Source organism: Balaenoptera acutorostrata, chromosome 7 (genome assembly GCF_949987535.1).
Source record: "Balaenoptera acutorostrata chromosome 7, mBalAcu1.1, whole genome shotgun sequence".
Classification (NCBI taxonomy): domain Eukaryota; kingdom Metazoa; phylum Chordata; class Mammalia; order Artiodactyla; family Balaenopteridae; genus Balaenoptera; species Balaenoptera acutorostrata.
The window spans coordinates 13,406,933-13,434,032 of NC_080070.1; the positions used below are offsets into that span (position 1 = coordinate 13,406,933).

General features: G+C 42.3%; 1 protein-coding gene across 4 annotated transcripts in view; it reads right to left on the reverse strand.

Annotated features, from left to right (window-relative positions):
• AGK (acylglycerol kinase) overlaps nt 1–23,445 on the reverse strand; it is an 85,976-nt gene extending 62,531 nt beyond the window's left edge. Inside the window, exons 1-2 of one of the 4 annotated variants that reach the window (XM_007177027.2) lie at nt 23,338–23,445; nt 17,640–17,757 (exon numbers count right to left, since the gene is read on the reverse strand). In XM_007177027.2, the coding sequence (XP_007177089.1) occupies nt 17,640–17,740 (101 nt within the window). In that variant the 5' untranslated portion in view covers nt 17,741–17,757; nt 23,338–23,445. Of the gene's footprint in view, nt 1–17,639; nt 17,758–18,767; nt 19,363–21,378; nt 21,600–23,337 lie in introns of those variants that run through there. The other 3 variants (XM_007177031.2, XM_057549737.1, XM_007177028.3) reach the window with 3 other exon arrangements.
• Between the last annotated feature and the right edge of the window lie 3,655 nt (nt 23,446–27,100).

A 27,100-nucleotide genomic window follows, 5' to 3' on the forward strand; every position in this document is an offset into this window, starting at 1 on the left:
GTTCCATTTCCTGACAATGAACATTTTTAAGGTTGGGCAAGTCCTCAGAAATTATCTAGTCCAATGCTTTTCAACCTCCCCCAACACAGCCTGATCCCCATCAATCAAATGACACAACATTCCATTAGCAAGAGATACACACATAGCATATCACACCACACCACAAACACACACACACGTGCACACACACACACACACACCCCTTATATAGTGCCAATCCCTAAACCCCAAGTGATTCTGGTATGTTCACTTAATGAGGGAATCCTCCAACAGTGCCACCTCCTTTGAGCTCCTAAAAAATACCCAATTGATCTAGTCTGAGAAACTTCTGGCCTGGGGATTTGCCCATCGTTAGACAGAAGTTACTCAGAGACTGAGCAGTAGAACTTAAGCCTTCTCATTCTCAACAATGGCCTTTTTTCTCGCAACACTCTGCTTCTACTCTGTTCTCTACAGGCATCCCTGAATGACACAAAAAGCAGTCAATAAATCTCCATCCACTCTTTAATCACACACGCAGGCATATGCCTCTGCGATGGTCACCTCAATTCACGATTGATAACTATAATGATTACTTTATCTCCTGCAAGTAGGCTTAGGAAAAAGCCCAACTAAATCTGACCCCACTCTTTATGCATTAATTCAAGAACACTTATTAGCCAGACAAAGATTCAATCTCTGTCCTCAGTGGGAAGGCCCCATCTATAATAATGGCTAGCAGCTGCACAAAGCTCTAGTTGAACTAGTGCTTATTCTTTCTCACTCTCTGAAATATAGAAATCCAAAAGCTACCTTCCTCCAATCTTACCTGTTTCCAGCCATTTTAGTCTATACATGTGTGCTTAAGTGGAACACGCCACTACTTCTAAATATTTCAAGTACCTTCTAATTCCTCGGGTTTTCTCCACAAAACTTCTCCTCTCCAATTCAGGATAGGAAATGACTTAATGAAAAATGGCATCCCCCGAGGGCTCCTCTCACATAATAAACGAATCATTTGGGTCTGTTCTGTAGAACTTTCCATCAGCCAGAGAGATGGAAATGGGTTCTGCCGGTTATTCCCTCATTCCATTGACCAAGAGAAATGGACATGTAAGAAGCCTAAATTGTCTCTCTTTCTTCTCTTAGAACATGAAATTATTCAATTTTCACCCTCTTATTCGAGCCTCAGCTTTCCCTAAAATACCAATTTCTGTTCCGACTCCACCGCCGTACTAATATTCGCAGGAGCTAAGGTCTGAGGACCGTCTCCGGCTAGCTGCTAGGTTACGCTCAAGTGCGGCCTTTGGCTGCCTTTAAAGGGCATCGTTCTTTGAGATGCTACCACTAGCCACTTTTTCAATGACTCCTACCCCTACCTAATTCTCACAAGTATTCTGACATTCTCTTATGGTTCATTTACTTCTTCCACTTTCTGCTCTTTTTCCCATCCATTCATTTTTACCCTACATGCCAACTTAAACATTCTATGCCACATACTTTTCTTCACATACTGTATAACATTAACTTTACTAGGCAACCCCAATACTAGTCCTTTCTGTTCTGTCAACCATTATACATGTGCATATACAATTACAAACAAATACACATTGAGTAACAATTATATACAAGGTCCTTGCACCTATTTGCATAGAAAAAGAAAAGACAGAAAACAAATAACACAGAGATTATGACAGGTATTCAGGAAGAAAGCACAGGAAGAGAGAGTCCCTTCCGATCTTCCTCCCACCCAGCAATGTGTTCTGTATAAATCGCATGCAGAGAGAGGTTATTTACTTTGAGCTCCAAGATTCAGGACAGATCTGGATAACTTCTGACCTATAAACACATAAACTAGTAGCTACTATTGTCAGTATTTCTGCAGTTCCAGGACATGCAATATTTGAGATGTCAGTTACTACCTGGAGAAGGGTTAATTTTAGCATCAGCTATGATTATTCTCTCTGCAGTGCTTGGAGCAGCTAAAACCACGGATATAAATATCCCTAAAAATTATGTAAAATCTACAAAACAAAATATAACTTAAATATACCTCTGCCATTCCATCTCAGTCCAACCCCATCCCACTCTACCTCCCACTAGTAAACATATGGAAAACACAGAAAGGAAGCAAAATAAACAACATAGTTTTTTTAAAAGAAGAAATCTGTTTTCTAAAGAATATGACAAAGAGTTAAAAGGAAAGGGAAAATAAACTTCACTGCACTTAAAAAAAAAGCTTCCTCCATTCCCTATCAAATCTGGGCTGACAGGCATGTTATTTAATTGCCCATAAATGAACTTCTTTAAATAGCACCTATTAATACTCCAAATTTCAGCATCAGCTTGTGATCAGAAAAAGAGAGAGAGAGAGAGAGAGAGAAAAGAAACTTGAAACGGCTAAAACGCAAAACAAACTGCTTTCTTCAAATTGCAACAAAATCTGGAATGAGGAAGAGCCATGAGGGGGAAGAGCCTTGCTATCTTCTGCTGCTGAACGAGCCGGGTCCTGGACCACTGACTGCAAAGTCAGAGGCTAATGTGAATGGATGCCCAAGTAAAGATAAAACATCTGCTTGGTCAGAAACCGCAGAGATACTGAGAAATAAAGCACAAGGCATTACTGGAACCATAATCTGTACCAAAAGAAATAGCACAGGTCTAGTCAAGTGTGGCTAATGCATAATTTCCCCCTGAAATCTGACACATTTACCCCTGGACAGCCTGTCAGGGTCTCAAACTCAACACATCTAAAAGGGAATGTAATACCGCCTCCTTAAACCAATTCTCCCTGGCAACCTTCCTCTTTCTGTATCACCAATTATCCTCGACTTGAAGCTAAAAAATGATTTCTCCTACCCTCCTCTCCTTCAGCCAGACACCCAATCATCTAGTAATAATTACGGCCAGCATTTATCTAGTGGCAACTCTAAGCCGGGCACGTGACATGCACCATCTCACTGAATCCTTACAGGTAACCTGCTAAACAGACCTCACTGTCCCCATTCACCAATAAGGAAAACGAGGCTCAGAGGTTAAGGGAATTAAGTAACTTGACGTGGCCAGTAAGTAGCGAAACCCAGACCAAACAGAGGTCTGTCTGCCCACAGCGCCCACGCTCAGGCATTGCTCACACTGCCACAGCTTCATAACCGCCCTTTTATTTCCCCCCCCAATGCCACCACTCTCGCTCTGGCCTTTCCTACCTTCTATGTGAACCACTGACACGCCCTCCCAGTCTCCGTGCGTTTCTCCCTCCCATGTCTCTTGCGCACGGAGACGGATTCAACGTCCTAAACTCCACTTCACATCATTCTCCTCTCCTTGAGCATCTTCACTGAGTCTTCACTGCTCACAAATACTACAAACTTCCTAGAGTCAAAGCCTTCCCCAATCTGGCTTTCCCCACACTCTACTGAAAAAATCAACTCTAGTGAAGTCAAATTCTTCGCCAATCTCCAAAAATACACTGTGCATTTCTGAATGTCACCTAGAAGTGACATTCAAGTCATGAATGTCATCTAGAACACTGTCCCACCCAGTCTGCAAGGCCCCACTCAAGACATTTTTGTTATGATGCTTTCTCTAATGAGGAAGGAAAAGTGGAAAGGCCGCGCTGTCTCTGACGGAGAGCTTGCTGTGTGTCAGGTCCGGTTCTAAGAAAATCTGCATGACAGCCCAATGAGATGCATCCACCATGATGCCCAGTTTACAGACAGAGAACTGAAGCACCTTGTCCAGGGTCGCAGACTGGTAAGTGTAAGTCGACATTCAGATCCATCTAGCTGCCCTCCTCACCACCACGTTGCCCCAAGGAGCTCTCAGAATCGACTTCTCAACTTTCTAACAGGTGGGTCAGGCTGATCACATCTGAACCCACTGATCAAGCTTAACATCCCCAAAAGCAAGACAACCAGACACCACGTACTTCCTGATGTGATACAGTAAGAAATCCACAACAGGCCTGTGAAGCTTTCTTGCCAAAAAAACTAAACCTGATTGGAATCACACCTCCAGAGCAGTGCTCCTCAAACTTTACTGTGCACGCAGATCCCCTGGGGATCCAGTTAAAATGCAGATTCTGACTCAGCAGGTCTGGGTTGGGGTCTAGGATTCTGCATTTGTAATAAGCTCCCAGGAGTGAGCTGTGCTGCTGGACCACGGCTCACGCTTTGAATAGCAAAGCTCCAGAAGCCAGACATTATCACCAGTGGACAAGACACAGGCGAGACAGAGAAACAAGTTAACTCATGGCCGAGACTAGAATGAAGGGACTGAGGAACCACTCGCCTAAGGTGCAAAATTTAAGGGAGCACCGGAAGACACAGGAATGGAGATAAACATTTTAACACAGTATTTTAAAAAATCAAAATGAACGTAAAAGACCCATGATGAACACAATATCAGAGTTTTAAATAAAGGCAGACTCAGTATTAATGATTTTTCTTTTTGCTCAGATTCCGATATGGCTCTGCGCAGCACTGAAATGTAAGTTAACCGCCAAATCTGGAGGATGAAAAATTCTAAAGGGCAAATGTAGACATGGCTGGTTGCTAAAACAAATAAATACTATGAAAGGAGGAGGGGGTTAGAGTTTACGAGGCTTAAGAATAGACATCAAATGCAATGTGTGAAACTTGTGTTGATATGGACTTGAACAAAACCATAAAACAGAATTTTGGGTCGACAGGCAAAATATAAACACAGACTGAATATTAGATGACGTAAAGGGTTTTTAATTTTGTTAGGTCATGTTAATGGTACTGTGATTTTTTAAATTTCCTTAATTATTAAAGATAAGATACTAAAGTATTTATGGGTAAAATGACATGAGATATATCTGGGATTTGCTTTAAAATATTCCAGAAAAAAAAAAGTAGAGGAGAGAGATGGGAAGAGATTAGCAAAATGCTGGTATCTGCTGAAGCTGGGGGACAATACAGGGGGATTTGTTACACTACTCGAACTTTTATGTTTTAAATTTCCATAATAAAATGTTTAAGTAGCCCTTTTTGCCTTAGGCGCCCTAACACTGACTTTGTGCCACTCAAACAGGACACAGCACAGAGTGCCTTCATCCATAATAAAAGGAGCTGCTCTTTGTAATGTGTGCCAGGAACTGGGGTGATCTCATTTAAATGTCACAATAATGTTGTGAGATACTGTGTGGATGAAGAAGAGTGAAGTTCAGCAAGCTTGAAGAACGTGCCCGAAGTCACACATCAACAAGTGACAAAGGCAAGGCTTGAACCCAGACCCAACTGACTCAGAAGGAAGTCCGATCAGAAGCACGACATTCTATCATCCGTCTTACGCCCTGGGGGGCTGAAGGCCTACAACCACCTCAGTTTATAGTTCATCCCTCTCATGCTACCTAAGACACAGGAGCCATTCTGAGAGGTGACAAGGAGGCCCCGGTTTTGAAGCGGGGCCCTGACACTGACCAGCCGTGCGACCCTGGGCAAATTACTCAACCTTGCTGTCCCTCAATTTCTTCATCTTTGTAGGGCTATTAATCTCACACTAGTATGAGATTAACAACCACCTCACAAAGTTCTTAGGAAGATAAAATGAGCTAATAAATGTAAAGTGCTAGAACTGTCTGACACATGGCAAGCACTGATTGTTAGTGATTATCATCATTATTGCCACTAAGTTCTCAATGAAATTGAATGACACTGAACACACCCCTCAGGCCAACTCATAACCATTTAGTTTTCCTTCTAAGCAACCGTCTGACCACAGAACTTGAAAGATGGGTTCTTACCAATGCTTACAGTTTAGTAATCAAGATTAATGTTCCTCTGTTCAGAGGGAAAGAAAACTCCAGTATTAATAAAAACCTAGAGACACATGGCCCAGGACCGTTGCTATACAGTAAGTCCCATACATACGAACGAGTTCCGTTCCGAGAGCACGTTCCTAAGTCCAATTTGTTCGTAAGTCCAACAAAGTTAGCCTAGGTACCCAACTAACACAATCCGCTCTATACCACTGCTTTTACACTTCCTTCCAGACATCCTGGGCTTGAAATAAAGATACTATACTACTGTACTCTATACAGGACTGTACAGTAAAGTACACAAAAACACAGCCACTTGTAGAGGATGCACGCATGTGACAATGTACGCCAGACTCGTGAACTCACTTACATGATTGGACATGCGAATGCTTGTTCGCATCTTTGAGAGTTCGCAACTTGAAGGTTCATATGTAGGGGGCTTACTATAGTATCACAATTGCTTTGCAAGTTTCACGTTAAGGGAGGTATAGTGTTTGTGGGATTTAAAATTCTCAGAGGAGGAACCAGGAATTCTGGCTGAGAGGCTAGACGCTCCACAGAAATAAATAGGAGGGAGTCCTGGGTCACAGGCCAAGGTGGGTGGCAGAAGTGGTACCAGAGCACTGAGCCAAAGGATGAGGCTGAAAACCAGGAGCCGGAACTAAGCAGGAGCAGAGCTATGGTCAACTGCTGAGCCACGAGGATTAGTTGAGAAGCTGTGGACGGGCTCACCAGCCAAAATCACAAGGAGAGAGGCCAGAGCCAGGATGGGCAAGGACAAGGCCCCCAGTGATGAAAGGAACAATCTGAGCTCACATGAGACAGACAAGGGTTCTGACACGGCTTGCGGCTTTTAACTACTTAGTCCCTGCCTCTTTTGTGGTTATGTTCTGTCACGCTTGAAATTACACTTTTCCAAGCTGTCTTGTTACCCATGGAAGGTGAAATAAATAAAAGGCTGAGATCTCATTACACCACCTGGCAGATCCTCGTCTTCCTTCCCCACTGGCTGTCTCTCGAATCACTCATTGCCCAGTTACCAGCAGTAATTCATTTTAACTCCTAAAGTAACTGAGTATATATTATATCAAATTAATGCACAATTACTAGCATGTATTGAACCCTGATATCAATCAAGCACTATGCTAAGAGCTCTCCAGTTATCTTAATCCTTCAATGGTCCAATGAGGAACTGTTATTATCCCCACTTTACAGATGAACCTGAGGCTTACAGCGCCCAAGGTCATACTGTTAGAAGTGCCTCCTTTCTTATGTTACTCTCTACTAGCAGGCTCCTTGCTACTGAAAGGGCTCCAAATGAGAGAAAGACCATTGCAGGTAACTGCTGACATGATGAACTGAACAACCTGGAACTCGATCTCCCCCAGGGAACCCCGAAAGCTTGGGAAGAGCAGTTGAAGAGGAATGAGCAATACTTAAATTCTCTTTACTTTCAGCAAAGAGGGTCATTTCCTCCTCTTCAACTGCTCTGACCAGAGTCCTGAGAACAGCCTCTGCTGCTCCTGTCAACTACTGCTACCTGCTGTGGGGGAAACGATGCAGAAAAAAATATCACAGGTTCTTTTCCTTGAAACTGAGGGGAAGGGAGAAAAAAAAGGAGAGGAATTCCCATAGGAGAAGAAAACTTATAAATAGAGCAACATGAAATGATGCCTGCAAATAAATAACACCTGTGCCAAAAGACAAGTTAAAGACAGCAGCCAAAAATGGGACAGATAAAAATAAATAACATATGCAATTTCTTCCAAAGCTGTTGCAGAAAAAGCCTTGTTTCCTTAAAAGCAAACTAAAATTTACTCTATCAAACCATGGTCATTATTAAAATCAACACTGAAATACAGCCAATTATTATTACTGGCATGTGACTCTTGTATCAGGAGACACTATTTTCCTTTCAAAGGAAAGAAAAAGTCAAATACACATAATACAATAATTTGATTGCTTTTTAAAATTAGAAATATAAAATATTATGTTCACTATTATGTTCTTGTTAGAAATCAATAAAAAGGAACTTAAAATTCTGTAAGTGTAAAATAATAATTATTTTATGCTTATCTTCTAGAATACTACCCAGCAAAAAAAAAAAAAAGGAATGAACTACAGATAAATAAAACAGTATGGACGAATCTCAAAGCCATTATGCTAAGAGAAAGAAGGCTTACAAAAAACAATACAGGTTACATTATATGATTCCATTTATATAAAGTTCTAGAAGTGAAAAAAAAAAAAAAGAATCCATGGTGGGGAAAAAACCAGAACAATGGTTGCCTCAGGGTGTAGGGGGACAGGGACTGACTGCGAAGGGACATGAGGAAAACATCTAGAGGGGTGGCAGTGCTCTCTATCTTGCTAGGAGTCTGGGTTACACAGGTGTATGCAACTGACAAAACTCAGTGAAAGCAGGCTTAAGATTTGTATATTTCATTGTATGTAAATTTCATAGTAAGGGCAAAAACACTATAAGCAAATATTGAACTCTAATTACTGATACGCATGGTCAAGTATTCAGGTGGAAGTACACTGATGTCCACAAATTATTGACAAATTATTAATACTTGGAAATGCATCAAAAAGTAAGATTGAGAGGAGGATGGACAGATGGATGATAAGTGATGAAGCAAATACAGTAAAATCTAGAATCCAAGTAGTAGGTAGGCAGGTGTTTACTGTAAAATTCTTTCGAGTTTGCTGTATGTTTGAAGATTTTCGTAGAATAGAGGAAAAATAAATGCACACATCTATAAATTACAAACAGGTAAGGAAGCTAAGAAAAGGGTGGGGGGGGTAGAAAAGTGAAAGGCAGAGTGAAAGGGAAAGAACAGTGAGTAAAAGGGAGAAAAGGAGAAGGGGAGTCAGACCAGTATATGAAAGGCCTACAGAGAACAACTGAGAGCACGAAAGAACAACCAAGAGCACCCAGGAGGTTCTGAAATGAGGGCTCTGGTCCCTGGGCAGATGTGTCCAGTTTTCACCTTGTCTCTACTAAATGCTAATAAATGTGTTCTATTTAATAAAGGAGCTTTATTCCATCCAGTGAAAAATGAAATGAGAACATAATAGAACATTTCTAATAAAGTTATATGAAAGGCATTTAAAAGTTAATGCCATTTAATAATTGCAGCAGGATTTATATATTAAAGTGAGCTTTATTTTTCAAAGTTGTCAGCAGCAAAGAAAGTACATGGGATTTAGAACATGATTAACCTGGGTCCAAATCCCAGTTTCACCAGTAAGCAGAAATATGACTTTAGACAAGTTACTGATTTCTCTGAGCCTCAGTTTCCTCATTTATATATGGGAATAACATTACCTCTCTCACAGGGCTATTTTGAGGATTAAATGAGACCATGTATGTACACGGAAACAACTAGCCCAGCACCAGGTACGGCGTAATTATTTAACACAGGTTGTTTTCCTTTCCTCTTATTCTAATAATGCCACCATTACTTAACACAGCTTTGTGACACATTTTTTGAGCTGTTGGCCAGGTGAAGAAGAGCAAAAGTGTTCCAGGTCGGGGGAAGAACACAAGCAAAGGGAGAGAGAGGGACAACAGGAAACAGGTCTTTTTCTAAAGACTTCTGGAACATAGAGGTTGAGTGTAAGGGTGATGGAGGGAGGATGAAAAAGAATCAGAAAAAAGCTGAGAGGAAGACAAGGCAGGATCATCAAGGGCCTTTTATGCCATGCTAAGCAGTTGGGTCTTTTTCTTCCAGGCAATGGAGAGTCATTTACAGGTTGTCAGTAGAACAGTGACATGATCAGAGTTCTCTTTTAGAAAGAATATTCTGCTGGCTGACTGCATGGTACAACTCCAGGGACACGACTCACATAGGATGTCAAGAGAAGCAAGACATGGACTAAAAAGTATTATGACTCTGAAATCTTAAGTACCACGCCTGAAAACCCTAGTGTAGTTATGGTCACCTAAGAAGTCTACAGAACGAGGATAGGACCTGGGACACCAACCTTTAAGGGCCAAGCAGAACAAAGAGACACCCTAAAGGTAACTGAAGAGGATATGGTCAAAGAGAATCAAATGTGGCAGATATGGACTGAAAGTATCCACTTCATTTAACAACTAAGAGGCTATTAATGACTTCATCAAGAACAGGGTCAATCAAATGATGGGAACAAAACCAGATTTTACTAAGCTTACTCTAAAGTGGAGGTAGAGGCTGCAAGTGCGAGGCAAGCTCTCAAGAATGCTATAAATGGAAGAGAGAGACCAGTAAATAAATGGGGACACACAGCTGAGATGACACGTTTAAGCTAGGAAGAGTTTGACAAATAGGGGAAAGAAGTAGGAAGGATGAGATTCAAGATACAAGTGAGGAAAAGGATAACTAATGAAGGAGGAAGAACGGGATGCAGATCAGGGTTGGAGGGGTTGGCCTTGGGCAGGAGGATGGCAACCTCATCCAATGAGACAAAAAGAAGAGAAATGTGCGTGCAGGGGTAACTGCCCAGTGTTCTTTATTTTCTCTTTGAAGTAGGAGTTAAGGTTGTCCAAGAATGAATATGGAGAAGGTGAAGCAGGAAACTGAGGAAATTCATGAATATTTCAAAGTAAATTTGTGAAAACGGAAGAGTCACCTGACTATGGGTTTAGTGTATCATTTTCTTCAGGAGGATTCAACAGCCTGGGTTTGTGAATTCACAAGTGGCCAGTCAACAGGGCTGAGATTTTGCCCTCTGAGACTTTCATTCTCTTGTTTGTTCCTGCCTCCATAAATACAATATGTCTCAACTACCTTCTATGTGCTGGGTCTTGGGGACAACACTAAGAAAGACAAACAGGGCCCCTGCCTTTAGAGTCTTATAATATAAGAGAAAAAACAAACAGAACAAAAAACTATAATAGTAATAAGTATTATGTAGATGTTCACAATACCATGGAGAAAATGTAGGAAGTCTGCCTAACCAAGACTGGAGGGGACAGGGAAGAAGTAACATTTGAGACCTGGAGAAATGGTAGTTGGCTGGGGAAGAAGAGAAGGGAAGAGTGTTTCAGGAGGGAACATGTATGAAGGCCCCCTAAGGAACCCTGAAACAGAAAGGACATGCCACTTCGGAAGACCTGAAAGTTCTATATGCCAAAGTGTAGAGTGTGGCAGGGCTACAGCTGTCTACAGATGGGGCCAAGTCATGTAGAGTTGGTAAGAATTTTGGATTTGAGTCTAAAAGCAATAGCAATTTGCATTTTTAAAAGACTGCTCTGGCAGTGCTGTGTCAAATAGATTAGAAACAGGCAAGAGTAGATACAAGGAAAACAGTCAGAAAGCACTTAGTAAGAATCCAGGCCAGAGATGATGGTAGTGAGCACAAAGGCGGCAACAGTGAGGAAGGACAACAGAAATGGAACAAAGTAAGTGATGTAAAAGAAGTAAAATCACTTAGAATGTATAACCTGAACGTGGGAAATAAGGATGAAGGACGAATGGAGGATGACGTTCAAATTTTTAGTTTGGGAAGTTGGATGGTGAGTGGCACTGATCACTGAGAAGGAACAGGTTTGATAGCAAAGCTTTTGATTTTATTTTTAGTCTGTTGAGTTTGAGGCACCTAGGAAGCAACCAAGGAGACAAGTTCAGTAAGCAGCTGAATGCACACATAGGTCTGGAGCTCAGAAGAGGTCTCTGTGGAAATACAAACCTGCGGTCTGTCTACCTACGGCTGACAATAAAGCCATTGAGAGCAGATGAGATCATACAGGGAGAGGGTATAAAGTGAGCAGAGGGCCTAGGGCAGGGTCCTAGAGAACTACTTCTGCAACCCCTGAGTAGAAGGGAGAAGTAAAAGGTGAGAAGGAATGGCCAGAGGAGTAGGAGGGAAAACAGATACCTGGCAGTCAGAAGCCAAGAAAAAAAAAATTGTTTCAAGGAGAGTCAACTGTGTCTAAAGCTGAGCAGTCAAAAAGGATGAGTAATAAAACTGGTGCGACTAATTCAAATGAAGACCACACAGGATGTAGAATGGGTAGGAGGTAGGGAAGCAGAGAGAACCTATTCAAAAAGTTTAACTTAAAATAGGAGGAGGAAATGAGAGAGTGAAAGGGCCAGGGAGGACATATGAAAAACTGTGTTGAACTGTGTGATGTGTTGAATCAAGGAACCTAGGACAGGAAGAAAGTGAAGACGGCAGGGATGAGTGATAGACTGGGAAGAAACTGGAGGGCCCAAGGGACAAGAAGTCTTGATAACACTGAAAAACAGGAGTAAAGGAAGAAAACTGGAATAATAGAAGGCTGAAATGAGAGATTCAGATGCTTAAGTTCCATTTTCAAAAGTGGAACAAGGACAAGTGATGACAAGGTTTAGCATTCAACCAGTGAGAATGGGGAGAGTTGAAAGAGGGCAAAGTATTAAAGTCCCAGGAATAGATTAAGTCTGGGAAAGGAAAGACAAGGTGTTGTTAGGTGGGTTGTTCACGTAAACACTCAGGGCATTCAGAAAGATAACAAGATAACAATGTCCTTTTCTCTTAAAGAGAAAAGGACATTGATAAGCCAGGCACCAAAGCCTAAGTCTAATGTAGATGAGATCCCAGAAAGCTGGGTGGTTTATGGTTTTATAATATAGCCAGATATTATGAGCCTCAAAGGAGAAGAGATTTTTATAAGATGAAAGAGTAATGGTTTGGAATAGGTACTGAGGAGCTAGGAGAATGCCAACCCCACCTCACAACCCATTTGAAGAGGAGGGCAGCTTCTGTTCAAGAGAGCTGCAGGGTAAGATTTTTGCAGGGAAAAGACTAAGGTAGTATTATAAAAAATAATGTGAGGACTGTTATGTGAAAAGTTTGGGATTTTTTTTTTAAAGGACAATAGAAGGAAACTACCTCAACATAATAAAGGACATATATGAAAAGCCCACAGCTGACATCATATTCAACAGAGAAGACTGAAAGCTTTTCCTTAAAGATCAGGAACAAGGGAAGGATGCCCACTCTTGCCACTTCTATTGAACATAGTACTGGGAATCTTAGCCAGAGCAATTAGGCAAGAAAAAGAAATAAAACGCACCCAAATAGGAAAGGAAGAAGTAAAATTGTTTGCAGATGACATGATCTTATATGTAGAAAACACTAAAGAGTCCACACAAATAAACTATTAGAATAAACAAATTCAGCAAAGTTGCAAAAGTTTGCAAAGTTTACAAAATCAAAACACAAAAATCAGTTGTGTTTTTATACACTAACAATGAACAATTCAAAAAGGAAGTTAAAAAAAAATCCCATTTACGGAACAGGATAGAAAGCCCAGAGATAAACCCACGCACCTATGGTCAACTAATGTATGACAAAGGAGGCAAGGATATACAATGGAGAAAAGACAGTCTCTTCAATAAGTGGTGCTGGGAAAATTTGGCAGCTACATGTAAAAGAATGAAATTAGAACACTCCCTAACACCGTACACAAAAATAAACTCAAAGTGGATTAAAGACCTAAATGTAAGACCGGACACTATAAAACTCTTAGAGGAAAACACAGGAAGAACACTCTTTGACATAAATCACAGCAATATCTTTATTGACCCACCTCCTAGAGTAATGGAAATAAAAACAAAAATAAACAAATGGGACCTAATGAAACTTAAAAGTTTTGTACAGCAAAGGAAACTATAAACAAGATGAAAAGACAACCCTCAGAATGGGAGAAAATATTTGCAAACGAATCAATGGACAAAGGATTAATCTCCAATATATACAAATAGTTCATGCAGCTCTATGTCAAGAAAAAACAACCCAATCAAAAAATGGGCAGAAGATCTAAATAGACATTTCTCCAAAGAAGACAGACAGACGGCCAAGAAGCACATGAAAAGCTGCTCAACATCACTAATTATTAGAGAAATGCAAATCAAAACTACAATGAGGTATCACCTCACACCGGTTAGAATGGGCATCATCAGAAAATCTACAAACAACAAATGCTGGAGAGGGTGTGGAGAAAAGAGAACCCTCTTGCACTGTTGGTGGGAATGTAAATTGATACAGCCACTATGGAGAACAGTAGGGAGGTTCCTTAAAAAACTAAAAGTAGAATTACCATATGACCCAGCAATCCCACTACTGGGCATATACCCTGAGAAAACCAAAATTCAAAAAGACACATGCACCCCAATGTTCATTGCAGCACTATTTACAATAGCCACGTCCTGGAAGCAGCCTAAATGCCCATTGACAGACGAATGGATAAAGAAGATGTGGTACATATATACAATGGAATATTACTCAGCCATAAAAAGGAACGAAATTGGGTCATTTGTAGAGATGTGGATGGACCTAGAGACTGTCATACAGAGTGAAGTAAGTCAGAAAGAGAAAAACAAATATCATATATTAATGCATATATGTGGAATCTAGAAAAATGGTACAGATGAACTGGTTTGCAAGGCAGAAATAGAGAGACAGATGTAGAGAACAAACGTATGGACACCAAGGGGGGAAAGTGGGGGCAGGGGTGGTGGTCATGGGATGAATTGAGAGATTGGGATTGACATGTATACACTGATGTGTATAAAATAGATAAATAATAAGAACCTGCTGTATAAAAAATAAAATAAAATGCAAGAAAAAGGGGAAAAATTTTTTTTAAATCCCATTTACAATAGCACTGAAAAGAATAAAATATTTAGGAATAAATATTTTAACCAAGAAGGTGAAAGACTTGTATCCTAAAAATGATAAAACATTGCTGAAAGAAATTAAAGAAGACACAAATGAATGGAAAGACATCCCATGCTCATGGATTGGAAGGCTTAATATTGTTAAAATGTCCATACTACCCAAAATGAGCTACAGATTCAATGTAATCCCTATCAAAATTCTAGTGGCATTTTTGAAAAAATAGAAAAAAACCATCCTAAAATGCATATGGAATCTCAAGGGGCCCTGAATAGCCAAAAGAATCCTGAAAAAGAACAAAGTTAGAGGCCTATCACTAATTTCAAAACATATTACAAAGCTACAGTAATTAAAACAGTATGATACTGGCATAAAGACAAACATATAGATCAGTGGAACAGAACAGAGAGCCCAGAAATAAATTCTCACATGTATGATCAAATGATGTTTGACAAGGGCACCTAGACGACACACTGGGGAAAGAACTTGAAATGGATTAAAGACCTAAACCTAAGACCTAAAACTATAAAACTCCTAGGAAAAAAACATAGGGGGGAAGCTTTATGACATTGGATTTGGCAATGATTTCTTAGATGTGACACCAAAAGCAAAAATAGACAAATGGAATTACATCAAGCTTAAAAACTTCTGTGCATCAAAGGACAATCAACAGAGAGAAAAAGGCAATCTATGGAATAGAAGAAAATATTTGCAAATCATGTATCTCATAAAAGGTTAAAGAACTCCTACAACTCAACAAATAACCTGATTTTTTTTAATAGGCAAAAAACTTGAACATTTCTCCAAATACGATAAACAAACGGCCAGCAAACATACGAAAAAATGCTCAGTATCACTAATCATTAAGAGAAACGCGAACGAAAACCACAAAATGCCATATCACACCCATTAGGATAGCCAATATCAAAAAAAAAAAAAAAAAAACCAGAAAGACAAGTGTTGATAAGCATGTGGAGAAATTGGGATTGTAAAATGGTGCAGCCACTATGGAAAACAGTATGGAGTTTCCTCAAAAATTTAAAAATAGAAATACCATCTGATCCAGCAATCCCACTTCTGGGTTTATACCCAAAAGAATTAAAAACAGGATGTTACAGCCATATCTGCACACCCAAGTTCAATGTAGCATTATTCCCAATATCCAAGAGGTGGAAGCAACCCAAATGTCCATCAACATATAAACAGATAAAGAAATGTGGTATATACATACAATGGAATATTATTCAACCTTAAAAAAAGAAGGAAATCCTGCCACATGCTACAACATCAATGAACCATAAGGACATTATGCTAAGTGAAATAAGCCAGTCACAGAAGACAAATACTACATGATTCCACTCATATGAAGTATCTAAAGCAGTCAAACTTACAGAAACAGAAAATAGAATGGTGGTTGCTAGGAGCTGGAAGGAGGAGGAAATGGGGAGTTGTATTCAGTGGGGATAAAGTTTCCGTTTTGCAAGATGAAAAAGTTCTAGAGATCTGCTGTACAGCAATATGAATATATTTAACACTACTGAGTGTACACTTAAAAATGGTCAAGGTGGTAAATTTTCTGTTAGTGTTTTTTTACCACAATTTTTTAAAAGGGGGAGGGAGGGGTGCTAAATAGCACCAGAGCATGTGGAGAGAAGTCTGAGAAAAGGAAGCTATGCAGGACAATGGGGGGTCGCATTCTGAGCAGTAACCTTGAATGTCAAGGGTAGAGACAGAGCAAAATGATGCCTCCAGCCTCCTGCTACACCTCTAGTTCAAGCTGTTTCAGATCCAACTGAGAATGAAGCCTCCAACGTGCCACAGACTGAATGGGCCTTTTTTGAAGTCTCAAGACTACGCTGCGAGAAATTATTATGGTACCTTAAAGACATCCTCAACAGGGGACACGGTTATTTCCTCACATCTTCACCCAGTAGTAGCAATGGCAATAATCCTCAGCAGGTGGGAGGTTCTCCCGCCTTGAGCCAGCTGTGGCCTGGACTGGGTGCTCCTGAATAGGAAATCCTAGTTCCTACCTTGGCAGGAGGTATAAGGAGCCTTTCCTCGAGGGCTCAAATGTTACGGCTCAAATTGGCTGTAAAATGTTACGGAAAGACCGGAACGAACTTTTTGGCCAGCCCAATAGTTTGAAAAGGGAGGAAAAGCCAAACATTATATGCTCCATACACAATTTGTTAAAACATTTCCTCTGCCCTCTCTTTTTTGTATATTAAAATTGTACGATTCTTAGGTCTGTTCTTTATACGCTAGCTAATGGAATTCAAGTGCTTAGCCTTGAGAATACCTAGAAAGAAAAGGGGGGAATGTTCCATCTTCTCCACACCTGCAAAAAAGTACACACCATGTGCATCATAAATTATCTCTGTTGGGGTGAATTGAGAACGTTCACAGAAGTACCAGTGTGACTCTCCTTTCCAACGTGGAGACTTCCATTATAAAGTCTGTTCAGTTTTCTGTTTAACAAAGCAGTTATTTAGGACACTTGGATGTCAGAGAATGTTGCTATATATTTAAGACGTAGCCCTGAATCCCCAAAAGACTGCAATTTGATCGGCTCTCTTAGTAATTTGTATAATTTTTATATAAAAACGGTTTATTTAAATCTTATTACCATGTTAATCCAGAAGAGGAGCTCTGGCGCTTTCTTCTCCCCACAGACCTGAAAGGCTAATAAAACCCATGACTCCCTGGAATTCCTTATTCAAACAAAAGGTTTGAAAGTCTAAGTCTCATTTAAATGAACTAATGGGTTCATTAGTTTTGTTGTTGCTAATGGGTTAGATGAGGAAAATCACAGGGGTTGCAGGTAGCAGACTCAGTGTCTAGCAATGGGCACTATTAGAGATCAAGAGACCATAGCGGGAAACAGAAGGACCACCCAAGGACATGTGTGAGTTCCAACCCTCTACTATTACTAGGGAAGTCCCTTGTCTCTCTCTAGGCGGCCCTCAATTTCTCCCTGTCCTGATCTCGCTGCAGTAATCTGTGTCCACTGAAGGACGAGTGTTAATAGCTCTATACAGTTTCTATCTTTCAGAACTGGGTACAACAAGAAGCCTTTGTCTTTGAGGTTTTAACATTTGCTTTCCTTTTACACCACACTGTTTTAGAGAGACAAGCACAGCTAAACAAGATTTTAACCGTAGGCCCTTTTGGACTGTTTTGTTGTTGCATGTGAAGGCGGCGGGGATGGGGGCTGTCAGATACTTACCAGTGTTTTCCATAGAGCCAGTGGCCTCCCCACGTCAGCAGGCAGATCCCAGCTGTAGTTTTCTTCCAATGATTTCGAAGTGTTTTAAAGAACACAGTCATCTTCTCTCAGGGATTTGCTAGATTAGTAGAGGCAGAAAAGAAAAATATAATTGCCCAAGGGAATCGTGCAGAGTCCCTATGACTGTCTTCGGGTCTTTCATCCTCTCCATGTGTTTTCCTTCCTCCCTCCTTTTCCTTCCTAGTTACATCATCTTCATCTTCTCACCCACCCACCTACCCATTCTTTCTTTCTATCTTTCTTCTTTCTCCTTTCTTTTTCTTTCTTTCTTCCTTTCTTCTTTCTTTCTCTTTCTTTCTTTCTTCCTTCCTTCCTTTCCCTTTCCTTTCCCTTCCTTCCTTTCTTTCTTTCTTTCTTTCTTCACTTCTTTCCACCTAAACTACACTTTTTTCTTCTTTCATCACTTTTTCTTAGAAGGAAGGGGGAGAGGAGCAGGAAGAGAAGAAGGGAATTCTAGGTGTCCTGTCTTTGCTTTCTTCTTACACTCATTATACCGCTATTTAAGAGTATCTGCTTATCTGGGAATTCCCTGGCCGTCCAGTGGTTAGGACTCGGCAGTCTCACTGCCAGGACCTGGGTTGGATCCCTGGTCAGGGAACTAAGATCCCGCAAGCCGTGTGGCACGGCCAGAAAAGAAAAGGAAAAATTAAAAAAAGAGTGTCTGCTTATCCATTATATATAAAGTATATATCATCAAATTAGTAATCAAATTAGTAATGTAAAGGGATTATTCAAAATAGGAGAAAACACTAGGCCCTCAATAGAACATTCACAGAAAACTCAATGAAGAGGAAATGCACATTGCTCTGTAAAAATGCTCAACTTCCTGAGTAATCAAAGACATGCAAATTACAAAGAACTATCACTATTCACCTATAAAATTACCAAAATTTTTAAATGATTATACTCACTGATGACAAAATGAGATAGACACACACTCCTATACGGAAGGTAAACTAGCATAACTTTACTCAAAAACAAAGTGACCATATAAACCTATTCTGTTTCTTTTCGTCACAGCACTTATCCTGTGATGATCCTTATGTGCCCGTTTGTTTATTAACTTACCCCACTGGAATGTAAACTCCGCGAGAGTAAAGATTTTGACTGTTCTGGTCACTGCAGTATCCCTGTGTCTAAAATAAAACCTGGCACATAATAGCGATTCGGTAAATAACTGTTGAATGTGATGGGGTTCAGGACATGCTACCCCAAAATATGGCACCTTGGCAGAGTGGATATTTTAAGCGGAAGGAGTTTGGGAAAACGGCAGAGGCAGGAAGGTCACCCTGACCACCTCCCCACCTTGCCCTTCTTCCCTGAAACAGATCATAAAACCCTCCAGTGACAGGTGCCTGCCCTATACCCAGCAGGAAGGATCGATTTGTCTCCAAAGAAAAAGGGATGCCAAGAAGAATTCTAACACGCAGGCCTTGCTAAGTTTCCCATTTGCTATAATTACCTCATACCCTTTACCCTATCACGCTCCTCCATGACTGTCTAAAATAAAATACTCGGACCTGTTTCCTTGGGTCTTCATTTCTTTAGGAAGGCTCTCGTATCATGTAAAACTTATGCTGAGTAAACTTGTATGCTTTCCTCCTGTTGATCAGTCTTTGTCAGTTTAATTTCCAGACCTAGCCAGGGGCCCTATGAAGGTTAAGGAACACTTTTCCCCCACTGCATGAAATTTTTTTTCACTAAGAATTTTTGTTGATGTGGAAAAAACTAAAAATATAATGTTAAGTAAAATTAGCAGGATAGAAAAGCCTTATGTAATTGGTATTTACCAATTATGTTCAAACATGAATATAAGTGAAAAAAAACACCAGTAGAAATAAACACACAGAAATTTTAAGCAATTCCCTCTTGGTTGTGAGAAAATGGGTGACACTTATTTTACATCTTAAATTGCAATGTATTTCTAAATTTTCTAAAAATAAATATAAATTATTTTCTAAACAGGTACAGAAAATTTTTATGACTTTGTGTGCATGAGGTAAACAGACCAAGAAAAAAAAATCTTCAGCTTTTGCTGAAGATTCTAGTTCTTTTATTACTCCCTTTAACCACAAAGACTCTCTTCTTGACCTAACTTTAATCAGGCTCCTCTGAGCTCTGCTGGACAAGGCCCTAGCTTGGGCTTCCCTCTCTGCCCTTGTAAAATCCAGTTTGAGCAAGAATCCTACTTAGTTTAGTGAAAATCCCCCACCTCCACCGTTGGTATCTGACCACCCTGGATATCTTATCACCCTGGCCTGCCTTCAGCAAGAACTCTACTGAGTCAGCCTAACAAGAATTCCCCTTAACCCTGATGTTCCCTCTTAGTAATTTTCCATCCACTGATGCCCACCCTGCCCCTTGGCTATAAACCCCCATTTGTCCTCGCTGGAGTCAGAGTTGAGTCCAGCCTCCTTCCCCCACTCCAAGACCACCACCGCAGTGGTCTCTACATCCACCCAGATACCTCTCCCTACCCTGAGTAAAGTCTGCCTTACCATTCTTTAACAAGTGTCACTACATAATTTTTTCTGTAACACTACCATTGGTTAAAATTCCTCTCAAGGCCAGACACATCCTTACCACCAGCAACAATGAAGCCAGCGCCAGGGAGCCCCCCTTCCTGAGAATCAGAGCCCCGGTACAGGATGGTACGTAGAGGAACCCAAAGGCACATGTGATAATTAGATGCCTCTCCATCGCACCCTAAAGCACGCATTCATTCAGCATGCTCTCCATCGCACCCTAAAGCACGCGTTCACTCAGCATGCTAGACTCTGTGCTGGGTGCCGGGCAGAGAAGCACAGGTCTCTATTCTCAAGTGCTGGCAACTGTTAAACCCACAAGTGCAGAACAATTACACAATTTATGATTGTAATACAGTGGGAAGGATGTTGAGGGGTAAGTCATGGCTCTGTCAGAAGCCACAAGAATGACCCAATGTAGACTGGAGGTGACACGGTGGTCCATCGTTGGGGGAAGTCTTCCCAGAAGGCGTGACATTTACCCTGGGTCTTGGAGAATGAGAAGTACCAAATGAGAAGCTAAAGAGACTGATGTGCATAAAGGCATAAATGATAGCCAGGTATGTTCAGGGAAACACAGGTGGGTAGTCAGGTATAAAGAGCAGGGTAAATATGGAAGGTGAGAACAAGGCCTCTCAAACTCTAGTGTAAAACTTGTTAAAATGCAGATTCTTGGGCATTACCCCCTGAGAGTCTGACTTGTTCTGGTTGGGCTGTTAGTAAAACCAAGCAGGACCCTGTGGGGCTCCTGGGCACGAAAGCCTTTCTGTGTCTCCCATTTCTAGACATTCCGAGTTCCAAAGGGCAGGTTCAAACAGTTGCTAATCAGGGAAGGGAAGGGACACAGAGACAAGGGAGGAGCAGTCAAAAAACATTAGTGCAGCCTTGGGGCGGGGTCCTGGGTCCACCTCAAGGGATACACAGAACAATATCTTTGAGCTCTTGCACAGAACTAAAACCCCCAACAAATGGTAGATGTTAAGTACTTGATGAAGCAATCTTCATTTCAGAGAAGGTCACAGTTTAATAACCTCGAGAATCACAGAAGCTCATCAGAGGACCACCTGAGGCCAGATTAAAGGAAGCAGGCCCTGCACACACCCTGATCCTTATAAGCAACCCCACCCTTGAACCATTGCTATAAAACTCCTCACCAAATCCCCCTGGGTTGGGACACACAGTTTTTGAGGGCATGAGCCTGCTGTGTCCCCCTCTGCCTGGCAAAGCAATAAAGCTCTTCTTTTCGACTTCACCCAAAACTCTGTCTCCAAGATTCGACGTGGCACCAGTGCACAGAGGCCGAGTTTTTGACATCATCATCTTCATTATTAATGAGTACTCCCATGCTTCTAGCGGAGGTCAGCACCACACTCTGAGAAATAGTAGTCTGGAGATAAAGGACGGGGGAGGTTCAGAAAAGATCAGGAAGGACCTTGACTCCACACTAAAGACTTTGGATGTTACATTGAAAATGATGAAAAACCTTGAAGGGATTTAAGCAAGTGAGTGATAGGATCACATTTGGACTGTAGAAAGATCACTTTGTAGCAGAATGGAAAATGGGCTGGAAGAAGCTGAGCTACAGAGAGCCAGTAGCAAGTTACTACCACAATCTCTAGGCACATAAACGAAGGAAGGAGCAAAGGAGATAGAGAGGACAGATGTGGCAGATCTTTAGAAAACAGAATCTAGCAGCCATTGGTGATCAACTGATTGTAGGAGGTGAGAGAAGAGGAACCAAGCCAGTTTTGTACTTGGGCAACTTACTGAATAGTGATTTCAATCATTAGAGTTGGATTGTAGGTTCATGAAGAAAGGTGTTGGAGATATTGAGTTTGAGATGCCTGTGGGGCATCCAAAGGAAGTGATCAATGGATGTCTGGACTTAGCAGTTTGAAGCCAGGAGAAATTGTCTGGATGGAAGATATAGATTTGGGACTCATCAGTGTGAAGGAGATAAAGTTGGAGTACAGGTAAAATATCCAAGGCAAGGACAGAAATTAGAGAACAATCTAACAGTCGTTAAGAGTCTGTTTTAAGGCCACCCATGACCCACTGGAACTCCCTTTGTGTCACAAATGAATGGGTCTGCATATTACAGAACTACTGTGGAAACATGCAGGCAACCTAGTGTAGTGGAAAGAGCACTGGTCCAAGGGTCTTGAGGCCTAGATTCTAGTCCTACTTTTGTTACTTACTGGCAGTGAGAGCCTGGGTAAATCATTTAACCTGTCTCTATGTTCTCATTAGTAAAATGAGGATACATCTGCTCTGATTAACTCATTTGGCTGCGAAGATCACATCTGATGGGGCTGTGAATGCACTTTCCTCCTTAGTAAAATGAGAATACACCTGCTCTGCTTCACTCATTTGGCTGTAAAGTTCACATCTGTGAGGGGTATGGATGAACCTTGTAAATTTTTCCGGATTTAAGTCATCATCAAATATGTAATATATTAGCTAGCAGTGTATATGCCTTCTAAGTACCCAACAGAACTCTTATTCCCCAATCTCAGTAAAAACTTAAATTTTTACTGAATAAAATTTGGCACGTAATAGCCATTCGATAAATAACTGTTGCATGTCTTGTCCGAAATGCATGGGTTTTGTTTTGTTTTGTTTTTTCCAAGAACTCCCCAATTCTGATTGTATTCGACCCTCCTCACCATGAGGCGGGGCTTTTCTCACTAGACTTGGGACCCCACAATGGGCAGGTTCTGTCTGTGCATCTCTAGCAAACAGAACCTAGTAAAGCACCTGGAATGAACGAACCAATCAACCAATCCATCAGGCGATCAGAAACCATTCGCCCCATTTTGCAAATGAGTTAGCTGAATCGCTTCCCCCACGCCCCAAGAGAAGTGGGAAAGGGTCACGCAAGTTCAAGGCAGCTCTGGGACTAGACCCCAGGCCACCAGCCTCCCGCAGCGGCAACAGGAACCCCGCCATCCGCACGGAGCCCTCCCCGCGCGGTTCCGTCCGGCCCTCGCTCCCACCCTCCGCCCGCACCCGGGTCGCGACGCCCACCCCACGCCCCGGGGCCCTCCCCGCCCGCCCGGGCCGGGTCCCCGAGCCCCGCTCCCGGCTCCCCGCCCCGGCACTGCCGCACTCACCAAGGCGGGTCCCGCGCGCAAGCTGCCTTTCCTGTGTGCTCGCTCAAGATTCCCCTGCTCTTTGAAGGGAAACCGCTGCCGCCGCCCTTGGGTTCCGCGGCGGGTTCCTGGCGCGCAAGGAGGATGCGGTCTGCAGGGGCCGCCCTAGGCGCGCCGTGGGGGGGGGGGGGGTGCCTTCAGTTTTCGATCGCTCATTTGTTCATCCATTCAGCCTTATCATCCATCCCTCTGTCGCTCAGCAATATTTTATGGAAAGCCTACCGAGACAAACACTGTTTTAGGACCTGGCACTAAATCGGAGAATAACCAAATGAACAGGGCAATTTCAGGTAGTGCTATGTACCACGAAGAAAACGAAAACAGGTGATGGAAAAGGAGTGGGGTGGGGGGAGAACTATTTTAAGTTAGGCCGTCTAAGTTAGGCCTCTCCGAGTAAGGGGCAATTAATCTGAGACCTGAAGGCGAGAAGGAGCAGGTCAAGCAAAGATCCAGAGGAAAAGAGAACCTGAAGGAGGGCACGGCCAGTGCAAAATCTGTAAAGCCTGAGGCAGTTTACCAAGTCGGAGGCCAGTGCGAGTGAAGCAGAGACAACTAAGCAATAAGAGGTAGCGATGAAGCCGGAGAGGTGGGCAAGACGGGCCATGGTGGTAAGGAGTTCCGACATTATATGGAATGGGATGGGAAGACCTTGAGAGGATTCAGTCAGGGGAGTGACCTGATCTGGTTTGCATTTTAAACACCTCTGGCCACAGTGTAGTGAACAGATTCTAGAGAGCAAGAGAGCTGCAGAGAAGCCAGGGCCCATGCTGACCACCAGAGGGCAGTTCTAATTCTCTGTCCCCCTCCCACCAGTTCCCCCACCCGCACGTGTGCTGTGGGGACCATACCAGTCAGTCAAGGTTTCTTTCTTTTCTTCTCCCATCCATCGTTGGATCAACCAACATTTGCTGAGTGCTGCGCATGCGCTAGGCACAGGGGATGCACTCCTCTACAGCACCCACCCCCGCCCATTGTCCCTGCCCTCATAGAGCTTGCAGTCTAGTTTCCCCATTTACTGCATAAAGATACGCATCTTACTATCGCCCCCCCAGATGAATGTTTTAAGAGAAATGAGAACCACCGACGAGATTATGGTGCAGTAAAGCATACTCGGCCAGGTTCTAATCCTCAGGAGCCCACACTACCAGTAGGGTGAACTTCCTAGCCCTTCCACCTGTAAATTAGGAGATCGCCGTAAAAAATCTCTTCTAGCTATAAGATGTTGTGATATTCTAGGTATGAGAGACAGTTACTTTCAACTCTCCTTTTCCAACAATCTAAAATATTTGCATTTGAAAATGAGTTGCTGAACTGCTTGCCTGCAGGCTAGAAAAATCTGGAACTTGATGCTGCATGGTCCAATGGGCACACTAAGCTTTAGGGTTTCAGCAAAACAGTGGTTCTGCAAAGTGAGAAAAGTTTGGCTTAAATGAATTTTCCATAATTTTCCAATCAGAAAATGAAGAAATATAGAAAGAAGCTTTTTCTTAAAATATATATCTATACTTTATATATAGATGTATATTTTGTATATGTATACTTTTTATATATGTATACCTTTTCTTGTTGTTTTAGGGCTGACTTTATCTTTGTTTTGGATTACACATTGACAGGGAGCTCTACACTCATTTCTGTCTTTAGGGTCAACAAAGAACAGAATCCAGTCTCGCTGGGACACCTGCATCACGTATGGATGTGATCTGACCACACTGAATGTGCTCATGTGCATGCTGGCCTGTGAGCGCCCCTGTGACGACAGCTGTGCAAGCATGGCCGTGTATCTGTGCACACGGCGTGGATAGTTTTACGGCAGTGAAAAGAGGCCTCCCTCTGTGGTCTGTGACTTATTGGCACAATTGGATGAGAGCATAGCACTGCCCAGGCTGCAGATGGGCATTTACTGTGGTCTTAACGCTGCACTTAGCCAGTGCAGGAGGGCAGCACTGTCCAGTAGGTAAATGTATTTGCACCTTTGGAACCAGGTGCCTGGACTGGAATTCCAGCTCTGCCACATACTAGCTGAGGGAGTTGAACAATACCTTTAATTTCTTTGTACCTAAGTTTCTATAATGATGATGATAATAACTGTGTCTACGTCATTGGATTGTCATGAGGAGTAAATGAGTCCATACACGTAAATCCTTTAGAAAAGTACCCAGAACCGAGTTAACACTCAATAAATACTTGTGGTGTTTTTGTTTTTGTTTTTTTCCTGTAGCCACTGCCTATACCTCAAGCAACTACCAGCTAACCAGAAAATCCCTGGGATCCAACAGGTACCCTGGAAGGAAGAATATGTATTTGGCAAAACTGGGATGAGCTCCTGAGAGTTTCAAGCCCACCGGGAGCAGGCCGTCTGTACACATGGATGGAGTGCTAGTTGGCCAGGGCGAGAATTCTGAGTACCGACCCCTCCCCAATCCACCCCCCAGGGTCACTGGAGACAGGAGACAGGAACGTTAACTCACAGAGGGCTGATGCCAAAGAACCAGGGCTGGGGTGAGATTTCAGATCCCCTGTTCAAAACGGAGGTCACAGCTTTGAGTCTCCCAAAGCTCCGGGGAGAGGGCGTGAGGGTCTCACCGGAAGGTAACATCTGGATGGGGTTGAGCTGTGGGAAAAGAAAACTCTGGTTTTATTTGAGTTAGAGCCACGCACTGTTGAAAAGCTCAGGCATCACAAGGCAGATGCCCAGAATGCCTGTGAAGAAGGGTGACAGGCTTCTGCCACCAGGGAGAAAACAGCACCTCACGGGGGAGGCAGTCCCTCCAGAGAAGGGAGAACAAGGGCATGTGGAGGGTCGTGTGTCTCACAGCCCACCTCACTCAGGACTAGTCGAGTAGTGTTCATGAGACCATTAGGGAATATTTGCTAGTTTTCTTTACTTTATTTCTTTAATATGAAGGCTTTAATTCATTGTGGCCAGTGTGGCAGTAATTGGGAATGTTGGTGTCAGGCTGTTGAGTTCCCAGCAGAGAAGTCTGGAAACATCTCCCAGGTTTTTATCCGGATTCTCAGACTAGAGAAAATAAGACATCTCCGCAAAATAAAGCCTCAGAATTACATTTGCAAAAGAGAGGAGTGTAGCCGTGGTGTGGGGCATGTCTCTGAGAGAGACCTTTGTGTTCCCTCCTTAAATTGCATGTTTGTATAAACAGGAACAATAGGTCATATGGCTCAGATAGGTCACCTGCAAATGGGAAAATACCTGCATCAAAATGGGAGTGAGGGCTTCCCTGGTGGCGCAGTGGTTGAGAATCTGCCTGCTAATGCAGGGGACACGGGTTCGAGCCCTGGTCTGGGAAGATCCCACATGCCACGGAGCAGCTGGGCCCGTGAGCCACAACTACTGAGCCTGCGCGTCTGGAGCCTGTGCCCCGCAACGGGAGGGGCCGCGATAGTGAAAGGCCCGCGCACCGCGATGAAGAGCGGTCCCCGCACCGCGATGAAGAGTGGCCCCCACTTGCCGTAACCAGAGAAAGCCCTCGCACGAACCGAAGACCCAACAGAGCCAAAAAAAAAAAATAAATAAATAAATAAATTAAAAAAAAAAAAAAATGGGAGTGAGCCATAAATTCATCTCTGAGGAATTAACTGTACCCATCACACGACACATGTATTTCCTGACACTGTAAAGCATTATTGAAGTATCCCATTTATTTTTGAAATGATATAACTTATACTATTAATATTTTCGCTGTAGAAACTGCCCCTTTTTGGCCAC